The sequence below is a fragment of the Styela clava genome, chromosome 10, assembly GCF_964204865.1.
Source record: "Styela clava chromosome 10, kaStyClav1.hap1.2, whole genome shotgun sequence".
Lineage (NCBI taxonomy): Eukaryota > Metazoa > Chordata > Ascidiacea > Stolidobranchia > Styelidae > Styela > Styela clava.
The window spans coordinates 5,702,995-5,727,069 of record NC_135259.1 but is presented as its reverse complement, the minus strand read 5'-3'; the positions used below and the strand labels follow the sequence as shown (position 1 = coordinate 5,727,069).

The 24,075-nt window shown below is 35.4% G+C and overlaps 2 protein-coding genes and 1 long non-coding RNA gene across 4 annotated transcripts in view; 1 reads left to right on the top strand and 2 right to left on the bottom strand.

Annotated features, from left to right (window-relative positions):
• Window positions 1-24,075, top strand: part of LOC120336656 (uncharacterized) — a 90,887-nt gene that overhangs the window by 14,948 nt on the left and 51,864 nt on the right. The gene's annotated exons all lie outside the window — the stretch shown is intronic.
• Window positions 1,429-12,445, bottom strand: LOC120338027 (sodium- and chloride-dependent taurine transporter-like). The gene is made up of 13 exons (XM_039405948.2): window positions 12,203-12,445; window positions 11,532-11,663; window positions 10,046-10,391; window positions 9,451-9,583; window positions 9,020-9,154; window positions 7,368-7,472; window positions 6,818-6,941; window positions 6,568-6,680; window positions 6,257-6,394; window positions 5,039-5,141; window positions 3,679-3,779; window positions 3,376-3,546; window positions 1,429-2,611 (listed from the first exon to the last, which is right to left on the bottom strand). The coding sequence occupies exons 1-13, from the start codon at window positions 12,396-12,398 to the stop codon at window positions 2,420-2,422; spliced, it is 1,989 nt and encodes a 662-aa protein (XP_039261882.1). The 5' UTR covers window positions 12,399-12,445; the 3' UTR covers window positions 1,429-2,419.
• LOC120338028 (uncharacterized) lies at window positions 18,747-23,431 on the bottom strand. 2 transcript variants are annotated; one of them, XM_078117187.1, is made up of 7 exons: window positions 22,905-23,431; window positions 22,352-22,505; window positions 22,195-22,321; window positions 21,462-21,616; window positions 20,823-20,981; window positions 19,983-20,278; window positions 18,747-19,783 (listed from the first exon to the last, which is right to left on the bottom strand). In XM_078117187.1, exons 1-7 carry the CDS (start codon window positions 23,198-23,200, stop codon window positions 19,579-19,581), a joined length of 1,392 nt encoding a protein of 463 aa, XP_077973313.1. In that variant the 5' UTR covers window positions 23,201-23,431; the 3' UTR covers window positions 18,747-19,578. The 2 variants fall into 2 exon arrangements, with proteins under 2 accessions (XP_077973313.1, XP_039261883.1); XM_039405949.2 differs by having other exon boundaries at window positions 22,195-22,505; window positions 22,905-23,285.

Sequence of the window (24,075 nt, the reverse complement as noted above, 5' to 3'; positions counted from 1 at the left end):
ATCGATATTTTCTTATTATTTTCAAAACATGAAGGCATTATTATCTAAAAACTTCACAATTAATCTAAACTAAAGTATTTTGTTTTTAAAATTGAAGTGGTAGAGTTTCACAAATTTAGACAAGTTCACTTATTCCGCCAACTGTTTGAAACAATAATTATTAATAATTGAATAATACAATGAAGTTTTGTAAAATTTTAAGCGGTTTTATTTCCTCTTCCTCGCTAGTTTGAAAATGACTTAATATTGGATAAGTGAAAATTTATGCCGAAAAAAAAGATGAGCAATCACTGGCCTGACCTCCCATTGCTTTCAACTCCCCTCTGTATTTCTTCAAAAAAGTTGGGACAACCCAGACACGGGTATAAGTTACTGGAGGTCAGGGCGTCGAGTTCACTGATGGTCTATTAATCATGCAACTCACGCTCCGACTCCCTAATACGACGATTATCAAGCATGTCCACGGAACATATTTTTCTGTCCCCATCCCATAGCAATTATGCCTATATATTTTGCTCTTTATAACTTACAAGATAGCTATGCTCAAATATATGAACGCGAAATCTATAACGAAATGTTTTACCACCATTTCCCCGAAAACCACACGATTTTTGTGTCCCACGAATACAAATGTGTGCTGTCCCATCCCATTTCATGGGACGTTTCCCATGGGAATTCCATTCCCATGAACAAGCCTGACGATTATGTAAGCTCGCAATCTGAAACCACAAAAATCTTTTACCTCCAGCGTCCCCCTCAACTGCCATTAGCGGTCAACGATCCCGCGGAGGACAGTCTTTAAATGGTATAGACAAGACACTAGACTAAAGTCTATACCTGGATGTGTGGATCAGTGAATATTCCCACCAGTATGCTAAAATAAAGCAAAATTGCACTAAAATATATAATTAAAGTCGCGTGATTTCAACTACAAAACCGATGGAGATACATTATGGAATGTATGAGCAAGTTGAGTTACAGTTGTACATCTGTGGTGTGTGCAGGACAAAGCTGACTTTCAATATAATGTCCTGTGAGCATTGCTGAAACTAAGCAGCCCCCATGCGGCAAATGTTCTCTGCAATTGCATTTAATGAATATTTCTGGAACTACATATCACCTATCATTACAGCCAGGGGCGGGTAAAGCCATTTGGTGTTTTCATTTTTGTTAATTAATATGTTTATGGGTTTTATAAATAATTTTGTCATGTTGAGTTCCGTATTTTAGGGACCATAAGACACACCGTCAATAAATAGCTTAAATTGGGGTTTGGTTCGTACACGAGTCACATCCCGGCCATAAGACGCAACGGTTATCACACTGTTAACTGATTTTTATGGCTGCAAATGAAAATTTCACAACAATAATAAAATCGGTGTTTCAGTCTTCAATTATCTTCCCTAATTCATTCATAAAATACACATATAAGCTACTTCGTCTTTATTTATAAAAGCACGGTAAATCTATTCAACTGTTGCTATGGTACAAAATGACATAAATTGGAGAGTATGGAAATTGAGCTGAGAAAAATATGAAGAATTATGATCAGGTGAAAAATTATCTGCCACAAATTCGAACGTGTTAAGGTCTCTTATAGTGAAGAATTTTTTTAGTTAGTGAAATTAGGATAATAATACATGGAAGAACGTGGATAAACCGCAAGTTTGCGAAAATTAAATCTGGAAATTATGGATAAGCTACATTTATAAATCGTATTTAATGACTCTTTCTATCGTATCTAATTGAAATATACTAATTATTTATTATATATATGCCCTTGGTGATATGGTCATACGAAAAGTAATTCGAGTGTGTAGTATGCGAAAAAACAGGAAACAAATTGATATTTTCCAGCCAAGCAGTTCCTTCTAGCCCCAAAAAAGTGGGCATTTAGAAAAGTTACTATGGGATGCTAGCAAAAAAAAATATTTTATAAGTCACTTTAACGAATTTTTACTACGTGTATTTTGAATTAGTACAGTGAGAATAAACGTTGAAGAAATGTATTTAGTAACAACTTTAAATTCGAATGTCAACGATTCATCTTCAAATGTATATTTTGATTAGAAAAAGGTTCTTGCGTGGCGAGATAAATAGCTTTAAGGAGAGTTGTTAGTCTTAGAAGGCAGTAAAGCCCGACAATCTACAAACTACAAAAAAATATTGAAGACAATAGTTTTCAGAGATGTGAAACTGTCTAAAATAGCCACAACATTTGAAAATAAGTCAATAATTTTTTACCATGTGGATTTCTTTGGTATGTATATACTGTAAATGTGTTTACGTTTCAGCCATACTTATATTTGCTAGACCACAATTAGGTGATCAATCGAGGGATTTGAGATTAATGTGACGTGAAAAGTAAGGTATTTCATGAATTACCAACAAAAATATCACAAAAAAATAAAAAAAGTTTTTAAAATTCAGTGGAGTACGCAGGTGGGAGAGATTCAGGATCAGATATATTGTCGGGGGCTTTCTTATCTGTAGGTATCCAATCATTTCCATCACAAACGTCATATCTTATCTTTGATAGTTCATCGGCTTTGTCCTCACCGAAGTCTGGATGGTTTGAACGGAGTCTAGGAGTTGTTAAATATTCCCAGCGCTGTAAATACATAATATTTAGTTACCACACAATCATTTTGATAAAAGATTTTTGACTTTGTACAAAATATATTAGTACAAAAAAGGACTGATTAATTCCTATTCTGTTTGAATGCGCAAAAGCGTTTCAAAATTGTACTAAGTATTCAAATGGTATTCAGTGGTACCATCAATTTTGTCTAGATTAAAAGATAAACTTATGGCGTCGTTAAATTTTCATCATAATCCTTGCTTTGGAATGATTCTAATTAAATGACAGAACACTAAATGGCTCACCGAATTCAATCAAGTACCCTATAGTGTAACTAATTCATTAACGATGTAGTATATATTAAATGCAGAAACGAGTGAATCCCAGTCCTTCAAGCTCAAGGAGCCTAAGCGTTATGGATCATGTATGTCGAATCAAGTACATTGAACCAATTCTTCAATGAAACAAGAATTGTATTCCTCATATATATCTTGTTCGGCACCCAAGAAGTGTGTGTACCAATATGAAGGTAACTAATTTTGTTCGCCTACTTCACATCAAGTTGTGTAAAGACACTAAAACCTATGGGCAGGGGGTATATCCACTTGGCTGAAACAGACAGTCCCGAAACTCTCAATAAAACTAAAATGAGGAAAATCGGAATAAAATTATAGCCCAACTCTAACCTTGTACACACACTACGGAAGTACCTTTTATTCATATATATTCCTATTCCTAAAACGCATTTAGTGTACGTTCGTATACGTTTAAAATTATGTTAAAATTATTCATACCTCCGTTAATGTTCCAGATGTTGTAAGGAGTTTATAGATGGCAAATCCTGGTATAAAAACAATCGAACTCAAAGCAAGAACCCATCCAATTCCTTCACCCCATGCTGGATATACATATACGTTGTTATAAACAAGGGGCTTGAAATTGACCATTGAATAGATAAATGTACCCTGCATAAGAAAAGATTAAAAAATTATTTTAAAACTAATTCAATAAAAAACAAATGATGAAAAATCATTAAAACTATTTAGACTGAAATGACAAGTTTTGATTTTTGTACAGAAATAAAGTATTTGAATTACAGTTGTGAGAAGAGGTGTGCATATAATCCAGAGGTATTTTATCACGGGAAATGGACGGTATCCGATCATATCTGTGATTTTCGTCCACATTCGTTCAGCTCCTGCAATGGGAATATTTTATTTTTACTAATTTCGTTGCAAAATTATAGTGTATTCAATTTATTGCTACTTTAACAACAAAAACCAATTAATTAGTGTTAAGGTTTTGGTCGGCAAATACATAAACATTTTTCACATTGCAAAACCTGTATATGATACACTACAGCAGGGGTTCTCAACCTGGGGTTTCGCGAACCCCCAGGGGTTAACGAGAAGATTTCCAGGGGTACTTGGATGACAGTCGAGTGTTTGTATGTTGCTGTTTTTGATATCCTTTATTAATATCATGAGAAAATGCGTGTCCCTTGAAACGTAGATTTTACCTGATCTTGTTATGATTGTCATGCAACAATGTGAAATTCAAGACTTTGCGTACAAACTGTGAAATCTCTAAAGACAGCGTGCTGCGACCATTGGAAAAGTGATTATGCTTATTGAAACTTGGGAGAGATTTTGAGAATTCATTAGTTAGGCAGACGACAAGGGCAATAATATCAACAAGACGATTTAATTTAGTTACATATGGTCAATAAATTGGCGTTGAAACAAATTGTTAGTCAATATATCAGTATATCACAACTTTGTTCGGTGTCTGATTACTGGGGGTCCGCGTTGATTGTTTCGTGACTCGGGGGGTACTTGACGGAAAAAAGTTTAAGAACCCCTGCACTACAGCTTTGAAATACTACAGTTGTCAGTAAATTTATTCATTTAAACCAGGGGTGTGCAACCTGCGGCCATCGGGCCAATTGAGCCCCCACAAGAAAACATTCAGCGGCCAACGGAGAAGTGCTAATTTTGAATGGTGTGCGACCCGCTAAATGAGTTTTTAATTTAGTTCAATCTGGTACGAGCGAGTATTTCCATTCCCTTTGCGTTGCAAACCTTATACCCGAGTTCAATTTATTATCTATGACGTTACAATGCCTTTTTTGTGTTTGCAACTACTAGAAAGCTTATGTTGAATAAAGGTGCGGCCCGCGGTCTGTATATGGCCCTCCTGTAATTAAAGTTGCACACCCCTCATTTAAACCAATACTGGTTATCGCCGATCGAGCAGCGACCCTCTTGATTAGGCCTGGCAATGAATAATACTAGCAATAAAAATCAAACAATACATATTAAAAGTGTTTTCGCCAAAGTACGTCGAAGCGACAATTAACATAAAATAATTATAAATCCTATAAAAAGTATTAGCTAACGCTGTTAAACTATTTCGTATTTTAGAAATTAGGATAAAATAGAACATCAAATAACTTACCATAAATCCAGCCAATTGCGATTGCTTCAAAGAACGCAACCCACAAAAGACAAACTCCACTTGCTGCGTAGTAATCAAAAAGTTGGAAAACATACATTCCTCCCTGGAAATAAAATGAATTGAATATCTGGTTAGTTGGAAAATCGTGTGCTTAGGATAGGGGTCAGAAAAGTTTTTGAACCAGGGGCCAAAAATTTTGCCCACCTAGCCTGGCGGGTCATGTGAGTGTGACGGAAAAATTTTATGAACAATATTTACAGTGTTTTGCAAAAGTGGAAAACAATAAGCCTCGCCCCAAAACTAAGTTTATTCGCAATCTCAACAAATTTCTTGAGATATTTTCAACTAAAACATCAAAACCTAAGTTCTCTTTTTTTCCTAGTCCTTATAGCTTTAATCTACTTGTCTGAAGAAATCTGACTTTGATTATAGACAAAACGTTACAGAATAGAATACGTGACAAATTTAAACCACACTGTACATACAGTACTCGTGTAGTTTTTTGTCTGTGAAGTTTGTTCTCTTGTAATACGTAGCCGTTATTACAAGAAATTATTATATTTAATTATTTAATTATTATATTTAATTATTATTATTCATATTTAATGTAAACATTTTTTTTTTGTATTTCGATAATATTCATATTTTTTGAGCAGTTATATATCATAATCATTTCTACGTTATTAGTGACATTGCTTCGAAAGTTTAGGTACCAATATTGTTAAATTCTGTTGGACATTCTATCAAGGCATGATAAATAATGTTATCGGCGGTTTTTGTTTATTTTTGTCGCTACAGTGTTTCACCCACGACGAAACTAAACATCCGAATCACATATAAATCTAGTTGAACTGTTGTTAATTTCGTGAACTTGGTCGGATCATACTTTAAACGAACTACAGTATGTAGTATATTGAAAGAGCCTTGAACTAACTCGTCTACTGGGAACACAAATTCTTGTCAACCTTACCACGTAGGGTAATGAAGCGACTTAAGCGTTTAATTAGAAAACTAATAAAGTTAATCTATTTGAGTGTGACATGTAGGTATAATGCATCGAACCAACTGTCGACGCGTATTCTTGTCACACCCTCCGACCGCCCCCCGGCGTTAAAGGCGGCCGGCCGGTGCATGCACGAATGAGTCTGATACATTTAACCTGGTATGCCAGGAACGTATGTTTCTAGATAAACAAAATAGAGAGATATGTAAGCTTACATTGGTGACCATAAGTAATCCTATGAGATATGAGACGGCGCATACAATGCCGATGAAAATCTCACGATTGTGTCCTCGACGAAGCTGATTTGGATACAGATCAACAAACGATGTAACAAAACCTTCAACTTCAACAAACTGAAGTAGAAAATAGGTGTTAGAAGGTTGCGTTCCAAATATTTTTATATTATACATTTTACTGAATTAAAAATAACGAAAATTTGAATTACAGATGAAATCATTCTGCCTTTATCGATTCACATTCTGACGATCACGATATCACCAGTACAAGGAATTATAGAAATAAATACCTGACTGTCAAGTCCAAGCAAAAGCAGCATAATGAAGAATAAAATCGCCCACAATGTTGGTAATGGCATCAGTGTTATAGCCTTTGGATACGCAATAAAAGCCAGCCCTGGTCCTGAAAAAGAGTAACACTATTATTACGATGTATATGATTTTATATTTGGTTTTGGGGTATCATGGATTTTTTTTTATAACAGAATTATTAAATAGATTAGGCTAAATTATTTTTTATACGCGTTCCTTGAAACAAACCTGATTCTGCAACTTTAGATATATGTACGCCTTGTTCTTCTGCCATAAATCCAAGAACGCTAAAGATTGCGAATCCGCTGATAAAACTTGTACCAGAGTTCACAAGACTGAGAGCAACACAATCCTGAACGATAAACAATATTTGGTAAACAAAAACAGAGAGAAAATAAGCAATTGATTGTGACTGAATGATCTTATCGGGGTTGTCATAACTAAGCATGCCAGATCAAGGCAGTGTTTTCTATTGGCATGTGTGCTGGAATGAAATTGGCTCTTATTCATTGATGTATGTGTTTGTATTATCTTAGTGTCGTGTACAACAGTGTGCGAAGTCAGAGCCATCAATTTACACTGTGGCTTTGTAGCACAGGGAATCATATTACGGTTTTACAGGCTTCCGCAACCGCACCGCTGCACATGTCTTGAACAGGCGGAGATAATATGGTATATATATATATAATGGATTATTCATTGATAAACGTCTATATGGAATCCATCGACTGTGGTAATCTGTATATATATATATATATATATACATGCGTTAACCAACCTTGTAACAATTGTTGTTATATTTATTGTAGCTTCCAAGGGACACCATCGCTCCAAGACAGATTGCATATGAAAAGAAAATCTGTGTTCCTGCGTCCAACCAAACCTAGAAAGATGTTACATGTGAAAAACATATTATTTTATTAATTTATCTCTATTTTTTATGAATATTGGGAATTTAATTGAACTAGTAATAGTTTGTACTACACCAAAACACGGTTATACATTTTCAACAATACTGTTGACAGTGCTTCCATCTCTATGCTTCACACATATTCTGTGATATTAAGTGTGTGCGACGGAAAATTACTCGATACTTAGCAATTGAACTGAAAATTTTTTCTCGTTTTACACGCTAAAATTCTTCGTATATGCATGTTACTCAATTGCCGGCATATGCATAAAATGTCTCTTCTGTATATGCATATTTATCGATTGGATTATATACGTATTACTCGAAAGGCAATAACGTATATGGATATCTATCTATTACATATGCACGTAGATATGCTATTTATGCATATACCTTGTCTCTATACGCATATATCGATACAAAGCATTTTTTTTAAAAAAAGGTGGAAAATAACGACAACATGATGTCCAGTTAATACTTTTTAAGGTTTGAACCAAATGTTATTGACCCCCATGCCATAAGTATGTTTAAATGGTGAATATTTGATAATTTAATATCAATTTAATTTTAAATAAATAGTACTAGGCGAATGCGGTACAGAAAGGATTGGTTACAGACAGCCTTGTTTTGGTAAATGGTACCGATACGCGACACTCCCTTTGTTGTGTTGTATACATACTGATAAAACTATTCATTTGTTACGATCAAAATGCTTGTAATTTTACGTTAAATGTTGTTAAATAGAAGTAATAAACATGTGTATATCGTAAACAATATATGGCCGGTATTTCAGTTTTAATCAGACAATAAGAACTGTACTACATAAATGGCAGAATGGAGTGAGCATTAAAATTGCAGTCACATCTGCGACCATGCAATTCCAAAACCTTTTATCCATTCACTGAAATAGACCTTATTTAATAAAAACCCAGTACGTATCATCCTTTGTCTGCCACTGACAGAAGACATATTTATATTAAAAGATTAGTTAATTCGTTGATCTTTTTCTATAAATGCTCACTCAGCCACGAAGAGATTACGCATTTAAAAATCGATTGAATTATTCCTCTCGGCGGAGGAAATATTTAGGACTATTAACGACAGTGGAAAATTCCCCGTAAAATTTGTTGCCTCTGGTATTGGTACAGAATTTATATAGCCGATTAAATGCAAATCGATATCATTATTTTATTTTAGTGATCAACCTTTATTTTAAAAATTAATTTTGAATGTGAACTGGGCTATGGGTATGAATTGGGCATAGAGTATGGATGTAAATTCTTACTATGGTAAATATGAGCTAACAAGGAAGTGGTATAAAATATACAGAGCAGTGGTTTTCAACCTGGGTTACACAGCGCTCCAGTGGTTTGCCAGACTTTCTTTCATATATATATATATATATTTATACAATTCAGACAATTTCACAGGTTTCTCAAAGTCTCTGGTTCATTGGGGTTTCGCTCCACCCAATAGATTGAAAACTAATATATAGTTTCATCGTTTTGATAAATTCTTACTTGTGGGTCTCTAAGTCTGTCCATATCTGGAGTCAAATAAAACTTGATTCCTACTACAGCACCTGGTAATGTAACGCCTCTAATAAGAAGTATTATCAACATGAGGAATGGAAACGTTGCAGTGAAGTATACAACCTAAAAGAGTAAAAGTCAAATATACCGGGATGAACTGGCCACGATGGCGGGATTGTAGGGATATAAATACAAATCTTTTTTAATGGTACCAATTAGAAGTTCTACACAATTTAATGCTGATTGTTTCATTCCGCTTCGTCGCCAGATTAAATTTAACAAAATTCATATCAATCTCATTTTAATTTAAATATTTAATTAACCACAACTGAATATTATTGACACATTTGAATTCACGCGGGAAAGCAATATCATCAGTGGATATGAATAGAAAATCATTTAAATCAAGTGTAGTCTACCTTGCCCGTGGACTTCACTCCTTTCCAAATACAAAAGTAGCAGATGACCCAAGATAGAAGAAGACACAATGCAAGTTCCCATCGTACTGTCCCTATTTCATGAAGTCCTGAAGACAATCCTAGCACTCTTCGTCTGCATCGTCATCAAATTTATGTAGAACACAAATATAAAATGAAGAAATGTAGGAATGTTAGTGATCACGTAATATAAGCTGACAGGGTAGGCTACAGCCACCGGGTCGAAGTAATCGCCGTGACAGCTTAACTGGGAGAAGGGCCGGCCATTAGATGATACAAAGACGTTCATTCATAATGTCTGCGGGTTTCATTCAGTACGTGATTTGTAAAGCTAAGGTAAATAGTTGAGGAATATAACTTTGACTTAGACAAAGGCAATGTACAGCTGAATTGGGTCGTCACAATTGTAATGGTGTTTACGTTAGGGTGGTCGCTTAGATATGATTGGAACTACTTTCATTCATGAATGTAAAGTCAATTACACTTCGAACAGCTGTAAAAGAAATACTAAAGTTAAACATATTGATATAATATAACACGTCTAAACTTCATGCTCGAGTTACAGAGAAATACTGACTCCCAAAATTCGGTTTCAGGTGTGGTGAAGTTTTCCCCGCACAGCGTGAAGTTGTAATCTGGCAACAGGGCCTCCGTTGAATTGGTCCAGGTCGCCGTGGTTGCTGTTGACCAGGAATTGGTTTGCGGTACTGGCGTGGTATTGTTGAAAGAGCTGCTTGCATTAGTCCACAAATATATATCTTGTGGACGTTCGAGACAGCATGGAGTGTTCCAATAATGTCCGCAATCAGCCCACGGCAAATCTGCCGTGAAACTTTGGAACAAGTAGAAGACAGCCCACGCCAGTATCACAATGTAGTATATGTTGAGAAGACTAACAATCACCATGGACGCGTAACCGATTCCTATAGAAATATCATATTATTACTCCACCGTGATTCTCTGAATAATGCCTCCACATGTCAGAGGCAACTTACGAACCCTGCTTGTGGCATAATGGTAAACGAAAAATCATTTCAAGTTTTCACATTCTATTATTCCGTTGAGCCGATTAAATCGGTAGAAGATCATACAAAAGTGCAGCTATATTTATATTATATTGTAAAGTTCCCTACAGAATTCTTATACTGAACCGAATGACTCACGGAGTTGGAAAAACCGATCTTTCACATCAACATAGCATTTATCAAACAAGTATCCTTCGTGCTCTCAAGTAATCGAAAATAAAGCTTAGCAGCAAACTAAGTATAAACCAATTTCTTAAAACCATTTCGTGTTAAACAGTACTTTATAATCTCAATATCAGCAAGTGTACATTTGCAATACATTACGTGCAACTGAAAGGAGTACAGACACCATTTCTAGGAAGTTTGTGTTAGCTAGCTTACGAATTATGCGTTTGCAAAAATTCCATTGTTACCTCAATTGATTACTGAAGTCACAGACTGGGAAGCAAATTTTAATAAAATCTGTTTTGTAGTACAAAATGTTGATTGCATACAAAATCATGTAAGATCAATCACCCTTACATTACAGTACTAGAATATTCTATGATGAATATATTTGTTAAAAGGAACGGGAAATTTTATTCCAGTGTATAAATCTAAATTTGTGGCATCATTCAAGCAATATAAATAACGAATGAACCGTGTTTAATTTGATATCCTGAGAAAAAATTATTATTATCAAAATTTGATTATAAATATCATTATTTAATCAAATCGATGTTCACTTATGTGTTCCATCAAAGACTTTACATTCACTGAAAATTAAGAGATAAACAACAAACAAACCTGGCAAAATACAGTCATTTAACTTTCTCGACAACAGTGAAAATATTAGTCTAAATTAACCAATCAAATTTACAAATGATAGAATACACTGCTTAAAATTCTTCTAAACGATATATTGCCACATTTTTTCTATGATCTGCTAAATCAAAATAGTATTGAAGAAACAAAATATTAATAAAAACCGAGCATACCAACTTCAGTTCGAGAAAAGTACAAGAATATGATTGCAAATTAATATAGAAATCTTGCTACCTTTGCCAATTGGAACCAATCTCCAACTCGTGACGCCTCCTTCGGACATATATTGCCCCAAAGCAACTTCAAGAAAGAAGATCGGTATTCCGCCAGCGATCATAAAAATCAAATATGGAATAAGGAAAGCACCTGGTAAAAGTAAAACTAAAATCATAAAATGGTATTGGTTGGCAGATTCAATCATTGGCTCGTCCGTGACATGTTGACGTTAGCTGTCAATAAAAATTTGGCCATGAATTTGGCATATACAAATTTTTTGCAAAAGACAAACAACTTTACAGTTTACATCATGGCAAAAATTTGTGTTAGATAATTCGAATTTTGTCATTCTACTATGACGAACAGTACAATATATATTAATATATATATATATGATTACGGGAATAGAATCTATAAACAGAAATGCAAAAACCAAGCCCGTGTTAGGAGTACGCCCGCCGAGAACTGACGGTCATTCAACTTTGATCAACACTCGGTAAACTGCAAATTTCTCCAGAAATGTTACAGAGGTGTTAGCAAAGATTCATGATCGATAATACGCGTGTCAACGAATTGAAGTTATACAAAAACATAGGAAAGTCGAACGCATGACCGTTTTGACCCCATATTTACGTTTTCGATTAGGAATCTAATCTTTGTTTTGAATTTATTATGCGAATTCAACTTACCTCCTCCATTTTTGTAACACAAATAAGGAAATCTCCAAACATTTCCGAGTCCCACGAAGCCACCGGCAACCGACAAGAGAAAGTCAGTTTTTCGAGCCCATTTTTCTCTTGGTATTGGGATGTCATCGTTGCTACTGACGACAGGTCTGTTGACGTCTTTCTCTGCGTCACCGGGTACAGGTTCGTGCTCCGTCATATTGAGGTAATTATTTGATAGTTTTAATTATACTGCAAAAACAATTTTAAGCATAGTAGACTACACGAACAACAAATCGACAGGAAATTTGTCATTTCCTTTAAGCAAATAACAAGTAATTTCCGACGACAATTAGGCAGTATGAGCAGTACGGATTATTATATTCAAGTAGATGTTGGCGATGTATTATGAAAAAGGCAACAAGTTGTTCTGATCACCGAAGTAAACTGGTTACAATATAGAGACCCCTATAGATAAACTGCGAAATGGAGTCTGAAATAGCACTGAAGTGGAGTTCACTTGCCTTCAGTAGGTAATAATAAAACCTTAATGCTGCGCGTCGTTAAGATACAGAACGTGTCTTGAAGCTGGGTTTAAATGAATAACAAAGCTTTATAAAGCGTGTGAATGGCGCGGTTCATCCAATAGTTACCGCATGTGCGTCAACATAATTGAATTGATTCATTAGGGACAATACTGCTTGAAATAAATATGAGTGGACTGGAGATCGTTTAACAAACACGCTATTATATTTCATAGATCTTTACAGTGTAGTATTTTGATAGTATTTTACATGTATGGCTATTTACATACATCCATGAAATTAAAAGATAAAAGAACACAAATCGTTTCCCCGTAGTTTCTGCCCGTTTATCACCATAAACGGATTTCCTGTATCATTTTTTTCTCCTGCAAATGCTTGAATAGAATGATTTTGTTTAATTAGAAACGGCATTTTTAGCTCAAACTGGTGATAATAATAATCTCTAATACCAAAATTAATTCTGTCCCTAGTCTAGTATGTAATCATGACATATAAAACTTCTCTGCATTATAAGCTGGACTCCAGATTCTGCCTGTGCTTGCAAACTGGAACTAGTTCAATAAAAAATCTACCAACTGTACAGTTTGTTAAAAATGTGCGATGGAAAGAGCTTTCTTCTTAGCGGTGCTGCTAATGTTCTCTTTCTTTTCAATGCACGGAAATTACAAATCGGCTGAAACTTGATACCGAGAGAGGACGTTGCCTGCCTATCGAATTCAGATTGTATTCATCAATTTTTACATAGTTTGCAAAGTAATTGAGGAAAGTAAATCAGAGTGGCAATTCTATGACCCGAACCTATCAGACGACACAATAATAAGTTCCACCGCGTTTCCGTTGAAATAAAACTATTACAGACAACTGCAAAACGTTATCTAATTTTAATTTATTTAAAAAATACGTTACATTCATGGCGTGGGAAACGAACAGTATATATTTAATATAGGTATCAAAATATCGCTAAATCCGCGCCACAGCTATAGTCACCATAACAACAGCGACATGGTAGGTATCTTCGAAAGTAAGTCTTGCTTGAAATTGGTATTCGAGTTTTCATGAAATACAATGCAAATTATATATGCATACTGGCTGGTCGTATGAACAAACCTGTCTATATCAAACAAATTTTCTTACATTGCCGCAGAATTTACTTCTACTTTTGCTATCGCCTTACTTTATTCGTATCTCTCCATCTGATGCAATGCCAAATCTTCTGATTGTTAGATATACACATTCTTCACTCAAATATACAGTCGAACCTACGAATTACGTTATCTTTCTAGGAAATACGTCTGACATAATCTTCAAGTGCGAAAAGTCAGATCAGCCGCTGCATCGATTATCACCTCAAGTGTAGATAAGCGAATTCTAATTTTCGCCGGTTTAAAGTGCTCGTCTGTAACGGACATCCATCCTCGTATTTGACTAATATAGATCACAGCTGAAACTTTAGGTATTCAGTTCGCAGCGCAATCGTATGTTCTGCCAAAATGCGGTGCAAAGTTACCTTTTATGCGCTAACCTACCGGTAATCCAACATATGTAGAACACCTTATAAACAAACAGAAAACTCAAATGTAACATAACATTACCAAGCGTGGATATTCATATTTCTATCAGTAAGCTTTATATATTGCAATGGAAAAACACCAATTCCTGTTGTTGACACAGATTCAAGACGAAATCTCAATAAGTATGCCCTGAATTTTGATTTAGACTGAAATACATTGATTGACCTTGCATAACCTGACCGCAATAAGATAACAAAATACGAGAGTGTATTCGAAAACACAAACCGTATCTCCGCTTGAAGGGCGATGGGACAGTATTATAAGACATGAATTTCTACCTAGTCAGGGTCAACGAAAAACCATTCATTCGTCTGATTCGTACGCGAACATCCGTCCATTTTTATCAAATTAGTTTCTAATGTTGCATAGTGGTCTATTGAAAAAAAATATCTCCGTTCGTGAAATGTTTTTACGTCGATATTGCCAAAACACTGGCGCCTTCACTATATCGACCCGTGCAATCTGTGAACGATTTAGAAAGATTACTTCAGGTAGATAAACGATCTTAAGATTAATTGATTGATTTAAGGGATTTCTTTCGTTTCAACTCAATTCACAATTACAATGGAGGTTCAACAGTCGCTTTGTAATCGTATTCAATATATAATTTTATTAAGTAATGTTCTATATCTTGTATTCTCAGACGCCTAAACCCGATGACATCCACCTGGTCAGTTTAAAATAAAATTATAATATTGGAACAAATAATATTCCTTTTTAAATTTCATTTGAAACGGGAAAAAATTACCCAGCGCAATATTCATTTACCTTGCTGTTGCTGAGATAGGAACACGAGGTGAAGCCACAACTATCAAAACAAACAATCAATCTGTCAATAACAAACGCACTGTCGAAAACAACAAAGTTAATTGGGTTTCTCTATAATCTATGTTGTATTAATTTATTCTAAGTTTATTTTTCTGTATACTACAGCAGTGGATTCAAACTTTTGTAATGAATAAATACTTTCTGATCTTATATTAGTCTTGGCGGATTAATTCATTGCCCGTTCGACAAAGAAAATGACTGCATATGCGCCCCAAAACGCATACACCGAAATCCGACGTCTTGGTCGAATCCAGATGGAAGCTGATATAATACATTATTACAAATTCTACTTCACTCTTCCTCATTGCAGTTAATATCTGACACACCTATTCATTATAATGTTTCAATCTGGCATACTGACTAAAGCGCTTATGACTATATTCGGATCAACATCTCAACATTCCATCTCGGGTTGAGTATAACAGCGACATCTCTATAATTTTACTGTAGGTATTATATATATTGCTATTTGCGGGAATGATTGAGAAACTCAAAAAATATTTTCTCTTTTAACTGCTCATCTTCAAACAATATACCGCAACCCTACAATACAATGCCTGTTATCGTCATCAAAGCCGCAACTTCTGATGGATGACCCCAGTCGATTTAATATCCTAGGCGTTTCGAAGTTTGCACACATTCGTGGATACAAAGGCATCACTGAGAAGTAACTTTTCGATCATTGCAATAAGACTCAAATTTGCTGACGCAACTGTAATTTCTTGGTATATTCTTATTGCTTTGCAAACTCATACTTGCAAGAATCCTTAAACAATATATTTTGGGCGTGTTTTTCACAGAAAGCGTGATAACGCTATTAAATTTACTCTTCATTATTCTATTATTTATTTGAGATTTAACTTTAAGATAATTTTATTTACTCTCCCATATTATATTTTGTGGAACGCGTAGTTTATTCAATTATGGTAAAATACTTTATAACGCACTGCAGGTGGTGAACAGAGGCTATTTATGTACTGGGTGTATGTACAAGAATGTACAATGAAAAAAATAATCTTTTATAGATCAGTAATAAATGATATGCTGACTCATATAAACAGCGCAGTATTGTATAATCGTACTTCTGTGACACATATTTACCTAAAACATTACATTTTTATGTTTTAAGTTCCCAAGTACCAATAATCTTTGATTCGAAAGAAGAAAAGCCCGAAGGAAAACATCGAACCGACTTATTGGACTAGATCAAAACGGTTCCATTACATTTGAACCCACGTACATCTGAACCCATGACAATTGCACCTGCATGCTATTGCACATATGGAATTTTTTTTGTTTTACGGATAGTTGAACCCATACTAACCCTAACCCATGGGTTTTAGCACCCGAATATAGATTGAACCCGCGGATATACACGTGGGTTCAAATGTACATGGGTTCAAATGTACGGTCACCGATCAAAACATAGAGTTTGAATGCCATGAAAACTTTATGATTAGATTTTTAAGAGGGGACGCAGAAGTGACAGGTACTAGCGACTAGCACATTTATGACGACTTTACCTCTATTTGCTTAGCCAACTGTAGTTTGAAAAACACATTTATATCATGTTTTAATCACTCGAATTTAATCATCACGTGCCTGATATATTGCGTTGTAACCCCGAATACACGTGGACTGCGCGCGCGTAGCCATGTGATTGCGACAGCTACATTTGTCGTTCAAATGCATACCTGTGCGCATAGTCACAATGCGAGTTTCATCTGATCACCAGTAAACATTGACCTTTAGACGTTCTATGTTCTGATGCCGACTTGTTTGCTGACTCTACTGTACTGTACAAAAAACATGTCGATCTTATATAGAATGAATCGATTGATTCATAGCATGAAGAGCATTGTAATATTTCGTCTAAACTTGTTGATTTTCAATCTCATTATCACTACACTTACTGGCGTATAAACATTAACTATGCTTGTGTCCCAGAGTCTCCAGCTACTTTACTTGTATAAACTATGCTTTCGTGTGTATGTTTATTTTCCGTATTGACAAACTTCGACAACACTTGGAACTCGAAAGTTCAAATCCAACGTCGCGCATTGTCAATAGTGCTATTTCGAACTGTGAACAAATGTTGACGGCGTGTCTTGTCAGATTTTTATCACTTTCAAACCGCGAGTGAAAATTACCCACCAACGGTATTTTCTCAGCTTCGTGTACGCTGAGATCACTGAATTGAATTAGCAGATGTAATAATACAACAGCAATAGGACTAGATCGACCAGAAAACTTGACAGTCCGACGAAAAGAAGTGAATTGCCTATATATAAACATCATAGAGTAAAATTTAAATAGATTTGATTTAATTAAGTCCGATACCTTCTCTACACAATCACATTGGCGACACGGCAATATAAGCAAGTTGGTTGGTTAAGGACTAATAAAAACTCACTTTGACGACCCAATGACGACCAAAATGCTCATTCCTAACCACCTACTAACTCATTCTGAGATCTTTGTGCCCACTTTCGGCCTACTGTTTGTAGACATGTGTTACATGAGCTATTATTACTAGCATGTACTTTATTTACCCTCATGGGTCAAATGGAAAGATGACATGCATCCTTTAGCTATACGAGTTATGAGCAGACAAACGAATGAAGAATATAAAACAAATTTAGGTTGAACGAAAAAATAACTGCTTTCTAGCCAGATAAAAATGCAACAGGTACAATGGCCAAACAAGTTTCAATATTACGTCTGCAGGAAGTTGCTGTATCCTAATTCTGAATTTTTGTACTTCAAAATGCCGAAGCTGCTTTTAAATTGAAAACAGGCATGATGCAGACATCCGCTAAACCTGCTGTTCGAATGTATCAATATGTTGAAAGCGTTTATTGTAGTGTCATATTAGGGAGTCGCACCATTAACGGTAGTCGCAACGAACTTTTTTATCACTCAATTTCACAATTACCAAATATTTCTGAAGTCAAGACTATAGGTCGGAGTTTCGAAAAATTGAACACTGTGGCGGTATCTCATTTTGTTTTAATATTCAGTGGATAACAATGGATAACAGGCCTGTCTAAAACTTAATAATGTAGTTTACATTGTTTCCAACATTTTTAATATACTCAAGTAATTCATCCTCAAATTGTAACAAATAGAATTCTATCAAATATTTATCTCAAGAAAAACTGTACTTCTACCTCAGCTATTGTTTGTGGAATCCCAGCGGACTCTTCTAGCAATTTACTCTGCGTTTCTACTTTATGAGAAACGCTTCGACGAAATTGAACCTATTTGTTCAAGTTCCAAAGTCCAGGGAAATACAACAAAAATTAATCGTGTCCTTCCATGAGTTTCAAATTGCCAGTGACCATATCCTAATACGCGGTTCACTGTTTTCTAAAATAATATAAATTTTTCTTGAGTTAACAGTTTCGTATTATTCCCATTACGTTCTAGTCTTACATATGCTCCATCTACGTATACGTTCATAATTCCGCAATACGTCAAATGCATACATACCGACGTATCCCTTGTGGCCGTGTTATTTGAGTTTGTTCAGTTAATCAAGAAACTCAAAAGACGTAAAACTATATTCAGTTGATGGAGTGGCCCCAAACGTCAATTGAACTTACGCGGATACGCAAACACAAATAGATGGTTTGAACCGACGTGACCTCACGACAATAACAACAATACTTTATTTATTTGAAAAATACGGTCCAATTTATCACTAGTTCAATATGGGCGTTTGCCATGTCCGTGACAATATAGTCGTATTGGAAATTCTTTGCAATATATTCAGTGAAATAAGACAAATGAATTCAACACAGTTTTTTTGTTGTAAAAAATATTGAACCGAGCAATAAATTAAAAACTGAAAATACAACGTACGGGGAATTGTTCATGTTTGAAAGTAATATTTTCACGGAGCCTCGAATAACTAAACTTTTTCTATGTTGAATAAACAGCCGTCCATATAATGCGAGACAGTGTGCAATGCAATATAAAACATTAGAAGATTTTGTAAAAAAAAACATATTATAGAGTATTAGAGTTTATATGAATGGTCCTCGCACATGAATTTGGAGTTATTTAACCTTAAAAAAGTTAAAAATGTATTAAATATTTAGACAGAAGCAGATGAAGTAATAGACGTGGATACTGCCTAATCTGCCTAGGCAATTTTTTTATCTGATTATTATTCTATGTTGGTATAGCTTATAACTCCAGCACGCTTGTATACATGTACATCCATATTACAGAATGTAATAAACTCAAATCTCACTTAATTGTGAATTCTACATTCGAAATATTAATTGTGTGTATAATTCACATAGTCCTCAGTGTTTGTATATATTCATATATTTTTTACCTCTCTCCAAAAAGAAAAATTGCGGACGTTTATTGTAATGTGGATATGAAGCAAACTGCGTTTAAAGCTCATTCATTAAACGTTACATTTTTGGAAACAATAAATCCTGTCTCAAATTTGTGTGCAATTTTCATCATTCGACGTTGAGTTTGTGCTGGCGGACGATGGAGGTTCGTAGCCAGGGTTTTCGAACGATGGTTTATCCAATGTCCTTTGTCGAACACCATCGCAACACATATGAGGTAGACATTCGTCTGAGAGACATGACAATAGACAAGTGGTATCGGAGTTGGAAGAGTCGTCATCAGAAGAGACCCTGAAAAAAAAAAATTATTCAGCTATTTGAGCCTGTGGATAGTTATTTAGTAGACTGCATTCTTAATTGCCTATGTATATCGTTGAAAGAAAAGTTGCAAAATTTGATGTTCTTATCAAATTAAGTATTTATTTTCAAATTAGACTTTAAAATAACACCAATACTTCAGTCTTTCTAACCACAATTTTCAAATTCTTACCCAGAATCGGATCCGATCATATTGCAATTGTGTAGTTCTCCTGCAGAAAGTTGTTTAGGGCACTCACAAAAAGTTACATCTACTTCTTCTGGCGCTTGCTTTGTATTCTTTTGTATAGCAAACTCCGGTTGTATTGTGGTTGCGTGAATATCAACTTCGTGGAAGATTTGCTTCAATTTCTTAGCAATTTCCACAAAATTACAACCGTCTACTAAAATGACATGGACTGTAGCAATAACACAGTTACCCGACAATTGCCAGACGTGCAAATCGTGAATGCTCATTACACCAGGTACCTGAAAAATGCAATTTTAATATTTGTTCTGTTAAGCAAAGATTTTTTTTGTAGCTTAATGGTAGCAGAATGAGTACGTTGGTGCATACGTTTGGGCGCTAGTTTACTTGCACCACTACTATTTGGCAAAATTGCAACACAGTATCACAGTTACGATGTATTTGATTTTTGATAAATCATGTAGCAGTTATATTTCTTCAGGATATTGCTCTGCGCTAGGGCTTTCCAATGAAAGTTTTCGAAATTTGCGCCGTCAGATGGCGCTCAAACCGCCCTACACAACTGTCAGCTATCGCCCAAAATAGTCGTGTTAAAAAAGCGACTCTGAAAGATGCCGTCCAATAGTTCAGTTCCGTAGCGCGATGTCCCTATTTAGCGACAAAAAATAGTGCAGTGGCAAATAAATTGAATTAAATGGTCGACTTTTATGTGGATATTCTATAGGACTTTTATCTCAGTTAAGTGCAAAGTAAGAAAAATAAAAAGATGGTTACATCATGTACTTTTAACATTCTAAAAAAAAAAATTCATTTCACTCATTTTACCTTTGCCGCCTTTTCTTTAATATCGTCAACGTTGATACTTCTTGGTGGATTCTGCAGCAAAATCATTGATGCACGGCGAAGTAAAGGAATGGTTGTCCAAGATATAATAATAGAAGTGACCAAACTCATCACTGGGTCAACGTAATACCTCCATTCATCCTTTTATAAAATAAAGAAAATTATTTTTCCTAATTCAAAGTAGATTTTTATGGTGGGGAAAGTTTATACAGAGGACCACGTTTCATTGTATGTTAAACATACATGTTTTATTGAATATATGAACGAAACACCGAGGTTCCTTGCCAAAAATAACATATCGTTGAGCTTTCTAAATCGCACGTTATAGACCTATTTTCATTCATCTTATCTTACTCGATGACTAGAGAGAGCGCGACTGCGCCGGCTTCAAGCTTCGGCGTGAAACCGAGGCCTAGTTTGCGCAGAGCTTTCTTTGGCACGTAATTTCAGTTTCTAGTCTGTTCTCGACCGGGTTCGACAGAAAATATCATCCCTGTTTGCATCCCTGAATACGGATATAGAATATATTGTAGTTTCACATACACGATTCTTCAATTTAAAGAGTAGAAAGTACTTATGTACAAGGTTTGAAATTAAATAGTACATTTTACGACGTCTTACTTCAACAAAGTGTATAATCAAAGCACTGATGATAACAACTACGGAACCGAGAGCATCTCCAAGTACATGTAAAAACACAGCTTGCATGTTCATCTGAGCAGCAGATTTGCTTTTCTTTTTCTTCTTTGTCGTTTGATCAACATTATTATTTTTTTCTAAATCATTTGAATGTAAAGAAAAGGCTTTATAGGTTATGGGAGTATTGAATTTATTTTTCATATAATATATTATCCAGATTCAGACACTCTATTTTTTCAGAAAAATAAAAAAAAACAAGAGACCCATGCTCAACTATATGGACGAGAGCCAAAACGAAGTAGGCCTACCGTAGTATCAGGTCTTTTAAAAAGTACCGGTAGTCTGACCATCTGATCGCTGAAATGCGATCGCGGAACAGCCACACGGTGCGCAATTTTCAATTTTGATGACGTCATCAAACAAAACTTTAATTGAAGTGAAGAAACTAATCCCAAAGAGCCCACGGAAAGTTATGAAATAAATAAATGTAATAGCTTACTAGGACAACAACAATCTTCAACCACTGAAAGCAAGCAAATTTCTGAGGGGATACTTTTGTATCAATTTGACTTTGGTATAAATTTGATCAATTTTCCTCTCATACAGAGAAAACCAAAATCTTTGTTCGTGTATTGGTTTGTATATCTATACATATATATAAAATATAATCCCAATGTCAGTGTTATTTTTCATAAAACTTGTTTACATAATATACCTGCGTTATCGACTTCTTCTTGCTTATTTTCCGCAATTGTGGTGGTTACTGTCACGAGGTCATCATCGTGTGCGTGACTGGGAGATTTACCATGAGAATCTTTAGCACTGTTGTGAGAGTGACCATGCGTATGACCATGGTCATGTCCGTGCGAATGACCATGGTCATGTCCGTGTGAATGTCCATGCGAGTGACCATGGTCGTGTCCGTGTGAACCGAAAATTACTAATCCAATGAGATTGATTACAAGTCCGGCAGCTCCAATTCCAAGTACGAGTAACGGCTGTGTGATAGGCTCGATTATGATCAATCTGCAAATTTGGTGGTAAAGTATAAAGTCAAGATATATACACGCATATAAAATCGATTGCTTGTGTATGCACACTCTATGATTGACCACATATGGCTATGACATGGGTTCTATTTGTATATGAGTTGGTTGTATATGTATATATATACATAAGTAATCAATACTATGGTTAGGTTATAGTCGTCACCTGGTGACTGGACAAAAGGCCATGGTTGCTCACATTTACACCGATTGAAATATAAAAATCTTATCCTATGTGATACTTCTTTCCTTCGTAGTTCGATATTGTAGCCTTCGATGCCTATAGTTGGGACAAGACTCCAAACACGTGGCTGCTTCTCCTCAACTTCAACCAAAATATAAAAAAAAAGTAATAATAAAAGAAAAATGTATGGCCTACCTCTGTATCGCAGCAACCACAATTGTGAAAACAAGCGCCATGAGAAAAACAGCATTTGCCATTGCTCCCAAGATTTCTGCCCTGGCCCAGTCGTATGTGTTCGTTTTGCTCTTCTTGCCGGAATAATGAACAGCTAAAAAAGCGATCAGAATACTTAAAACATCCGACAACATGTGAAAACTGTCCGCCACCAGTGCCATGGAATTTGTCATGTATCCCGTAACGATTTCCGCCAAAAAGAAAGAGCCTGTCATTACAAGCATTGTGATAAGACGGGCTTTATTTCCGTATTCCATTGTGCTGGCAATTTTACAAATATATATATATATTGGAAATATATACTGGAAATCAAAAAACACAAATTCATCTACAAAAAAATCCGAATAGCATTTTCTCGTCTGAATTCCAAGAGAGCAAAGCTCAAATATATGTACACGAAGGCCAAAACGAAGTGGCAATAAATCTTTTACAGAACTGGTAATCTGACCACGAAATCTCTAAAATGCGGTCACGGTACCACGGGCGGCCTTAGGATGCCAAGTATGACTACTTACAAGTATTCGATTCTTATCCGATTCCGAATCTCGATTCCTCGGCATAATATTCGACCGAGAAAGCATACCCACTTAACAATACCACGTGGAATTAAACAAGCAAGCGATGTTCAAATATATGGGCGGACAAGAAGGCCAAAACTAAGTAGTATGGGTATTTAATCTGTCACAGTATACAAAATCGCAACAACAAAAAAAAATTCCTCGGAACCCACAGAGATTTTTGAAACAAATAAACGTAACAGCCTTCTAGCTTCTAGAAAAAAGAAAAAATATATATATAGTGAAGTTTGCGGTGTCGTATGAGCTTAGCATAACAGTAAAGCAGTTTACATATGTGGAGGACTTGTCACAGAACGTTACACATTGTTTGCAATCCAAGTTTTAAACTTTGAAAATCGATTCCAATGCATCGGAATCGATTCTAGTCGATTCCGCGGGGAATCGATTCTGTAATCGAATCCAGACTCGATTCCGCCCTCCCTAAGTTCAAGGCACCGTTCGCATTTTCTAATTTGATGACGTAATCGCACACACAAAACGAATTTCATAGAGCCCACAGACATTTTTAAAATAAATAAAAGTAATACCCTTCTAGTAGAAAATATAATCTTCCC

Excerpts from the sequence above, each read along its gene's own strand:
- LOC120338027 (XM_039405948.2), bottom strand. The coding sequence starts at position 12,398 with ATGACGGAGCACGAACCTGTACCCGGTGACGCAGAGAAAGACGTCAAC. Across the intron at positions 6,681-6,817 it reads ATCTAAAGTTGCAGAATCAG|GACCAGGGCTGGCTTTTATT; the intron begins GTTTGTTTCAAG and ends ACTCTTTTTCAG. Across the intron at positions 5,142-6,256 it reads GATTACTTATGGTCACCAAT|GGAGGAATGTATGTTTTCCA; the intron begins GTAAGCTTACAT and ends TTTTATTTCCAG.
- LOC120338028 (XM_039405949.2), bottom strand. The coding sequence starts at position 23,200 with ATGGAATACGGAAATAAAGCCCGTCTTATCACAATGCTTGTAATGACA. Across the intron at positions 22,506-22,904 it reads GTGGTTGCTGCGATACAGAG|ATTGATCATAATCGAGCCTA; the intron begins GTAGGCCATACA and ends CCAAATTTGCAG. Across the intron at positions 20,982-21,461 it reads TGATTATACACTTTGTTGAA|GATGAATGGAGGTATTACGT; the intron begins GTAAGACGTCGT and ends ATTTTATAAAAG.